The sequence below is a fragment of the Crinia signifera genome, chromosome 7, assembly GCF_055691185.1.
Source record: "Crinia signifera chromosome 7, ASM5569118v1, whole genome shotgun sequence".
Classification (NCBI taxonomy): domain Eukaryota; kingdom Metazoa; phylum Chordata; class Amphibia; order Anura; family Myobatrachidae; genus Crinia; species Crinia signifera.
The window spans coordinates 7342886-7346173 of NC_139223.1; the positions used below are offsets into that span (position 1 = coordinate 7342886).

The 3288-nt window shown below is 39.0% G+C and overlaps 1 protein-coding gene across 1 annotated transcript; it reads left to right on the forward strand.

The window, feature by feature from the left end:
• Nucleotides 1–1087: 1087 nt before the first annotated feature.
• Nucleotides 1088–2046, forward strand: LOC146021053 (olfactory receptor 5AR1-like). The gene is given in 2 exon segments (XM_083154855.1): nucleotides 1088–1628; nucleotides 1631–2046. Coding segments are annotated over 2 exon segments (957 nt in total).
• The last annotated feature ends 1242 nt before the right edge of the window (nucleotides 2047–3288 follow it).

Genomic DNA, 3288 nt, shown 5'->3' on the forward strand with positions numbered 1-3288 from the left:
ACATGACCACTTGGCAGTATCCATAACAATCCAACAGATAGTGCGAGCAGTTAATTAGTATTTATAACAGAATGTTCCCAATGTTTCATTTCATGCACAATTTAAGCGAATAATCAAGAGATTTGAGTCCTATGAGGAATAAAACGTGGTCCATCGAGGCTGATCAATAATAACGGGTCTCCTGGGCTGACTAATTAATGTCTAACATGGTGAACAAAGCAGGCTATATAAGTCACTCGGCAGAGTACACCTCTGTAGGCCTTGCTTCCAAACCCATTGGAGGGGAATTCTATCATTTACTTCAGCCACAAGGAAGATAAATATAAGATTAAATATGACATACAGTAGCTAAGAGGGTGACAAGGTGAACATTTAAGGATGGAATATATTTCAGTAAATACAGTAACTCCACTGGGAGCACAGTGTGCAGTAACTGTACATCAGACTCACATAATCTGACTGTATACAGCAAGGACCTGTATTATCCATATGCTATATACACTGTAGATATAGGGACAGCCAATCCAATTCTTGTTATCTAGTCATGTGGTCAGTGAGATACTGTATATCATTAGGAATGGCTTAATCCTAAATATTCAATTGGAATTTCCAGGTTTATTATTTGTTACTGTCGTTCCTTCACCCCACAGCTCACACAGACATTGAAGCGTAACCTCTCCCTTTATCCAGACCATTGCATGTATTCATGGGAGCTATACTAAATCTATTTTCTGCAATTGTTACAGAAAAGGTAACTCTTTCTCCATTACTAAATGTGCCCTATAAAATTCAAATATACAGTGTACTTTATGCTGTCAGTATGTTCTTATGACAATTAATAGAAAATATTTTATTTACAATAATATGATATTATTCATTTAATGTCGTGATAGAGGTTTTGCAGTATATAGCTATAAACATAACATTTTATTACATATACCTCTAACCATTTATTTATACTTTAATGTTATATGTATTGAGCTGTAGCTAGAACCAGTTAATCATAGGGGAGAAGTTCCTAACAAATACCTCTTTGTCACCACACAGCGGTCTGTTCTTGCAACCACTGGGGTCCACACAGAACAAGATGCAATTAACAAATCAGACTCAAGTGTCTGAATTTGTGTTTCTTGGTTTATCTGATCTAACAACTCTCCAGGTGCCACTATTTCTGGTGTTTCTCCTCATCTACTTGTCATCTATGACTGGCAATCTTCTGATAGTCCTCCTCATCTTTGGTGACCCTCACCTCCACACACCCATGTATGGGTTCCTCTGTAATCTCGCCGGCCTAGATGTTTTCTACTCTTCGGTCACTGCTCCACGAATGCTCTCTGATTTCTTTTCAAACATCAGGACAATCGCTGTTCCTGCCTGTATCACTCAGTTCTACTTCTTCTTCTCCTTCATATGTGTTGAGCTCTACTTGCTGGCCGTCATGTCCTATGACCGATACATAGCTATCTGCCACCCCCTGCACTATGTTCAGATCATGCATCCCAAGATCTGTGCTCAGATGGTTTCTGCTGCATGGACAGTTGGCTTTCTCACGTCCTTAATACACACATTGTGCATCCAAAGATTGTCCTTCTGTGGTCCGAACATCATTCATAGTTTCTTCTGTGATCTACCCCAGTTATTTTGTTGTCATGTACAGATACCTTTATCAATGTCTTGGTAATGTTTCTTGTAGGTATAATAATGGGGTCTGGTGCTCTTAGTTTAACATTTGTCCCATACATTGAGATATTTCGCACTATAATGGGTATACAGTCTCGGAGAGGGAAGCTGAAAGCCTTGTCCACTTGCACATCTCACCTAACAGTAGTCTTCATTTTCTATGGCTCTCTAATTTCCACATACCTCCGTCCAAGCCCAAGTTCCACCTCATCCCAGGACCGTCTGGTGTCAGTTGTGTACACAGTGGTTACTCCATTAATCAATCCTCTGATTTACAGTCTACGGAACAAAGACCTTAAGGAGGCATTCAGAAGAGCACTAGATAGGGTTGGCTTTGAAAAAGCCTTCAAGACCTCTATGGCATAGACGCAAGCAAGTGTCAATGCCTAATTTTTCCCAGCATATAATTTCCATAATCATAATTATAATCATGCCCACTAAATTAATATAGTCTGAGATAAATATTATTCATATCTCATAAGTAAGGAAAAGATCGAATATTAATTTACATATTTTTAGATATAACATAATGTCATGTTTGGACTCAAAATGTGCGAAATTATAATAACTGTCAGATGACAGTTATTGGAATTCCATATCATATTGCACTCACATGTTATTACAAATCATAAGTTCACATAAGATTAGGATACAGCAATCAGAGGGGCGTGTCTATAAGCTAATGAAAGGAGGTGAATGAATGGTTCTCTGGAAAGCAGCTAAGCCAGTCATAGGATACTGTAAACAAAAGCTAAGTGATACCAGGGGAAGACAATAGGATCAACTCCTCCCCCGAGAGTTCTCTTGAAAGCCAGAGAAAATCAAATAGTCACTTGCTGTTCGTTCAAGACACAGAGAGGATGGGTCTCGCTTCACCGGGAGGCTCCTTCCATAACATATGGATTTGGATTTGATAAGTATTATGTATCATATAATTGTATTGTGTACTAGGACCCCGGTTATGTAATATGGATTATGCTAGAGAGTTTAAGAGTAGTTAACTTCCATTTTTAGTTGTCTTCAGATAAACACATGTGCATAGGCCCAGCGTATGTTTACCGATGGTTTGGACAAAGAAAGCTTCTGTCTGTAGTTGAAGGTGATCTGTGTGAATGATTTAGCTAGCCTGTAGTTCATGGATTGTATTGTGGTTCACAGTGGCTATATAGTAGGCAGCAGTCGGTAGATTATATATGGGTATGTGTAGCTGTTATGATTTGTGAGCAAGGATATGCTTAAATTGGTAGATATAGCCGTGTACGTTTACATGTGGATAAAGTGAGGTCTAAGCCTGCTGCTGCCATGTGGAAAAGCAGAGGCCTAGTTCCTGGATCGTTTGTATGCAAGGAGTGTAAATAGCTTGCTTTTCTCTGCTATGTGTCTGGATAGTTAAACTAGCCATTGTGTGGTGTCCAGTAAGAGTGTCTGGATAGACTATCGGATGGAAACAACTTATATGTAACAAATGTTGATAGCATGATGCTCGGATGGTGTGTGTGTAACGGCATGGGATGTGAGTATGATATAGCAAGGCCATAGATTGTATGTGCCAGTTAGGTGTTCTGTACAGAGAAGTACATTGTAGCTTAAATGATATTCAATTGTGTA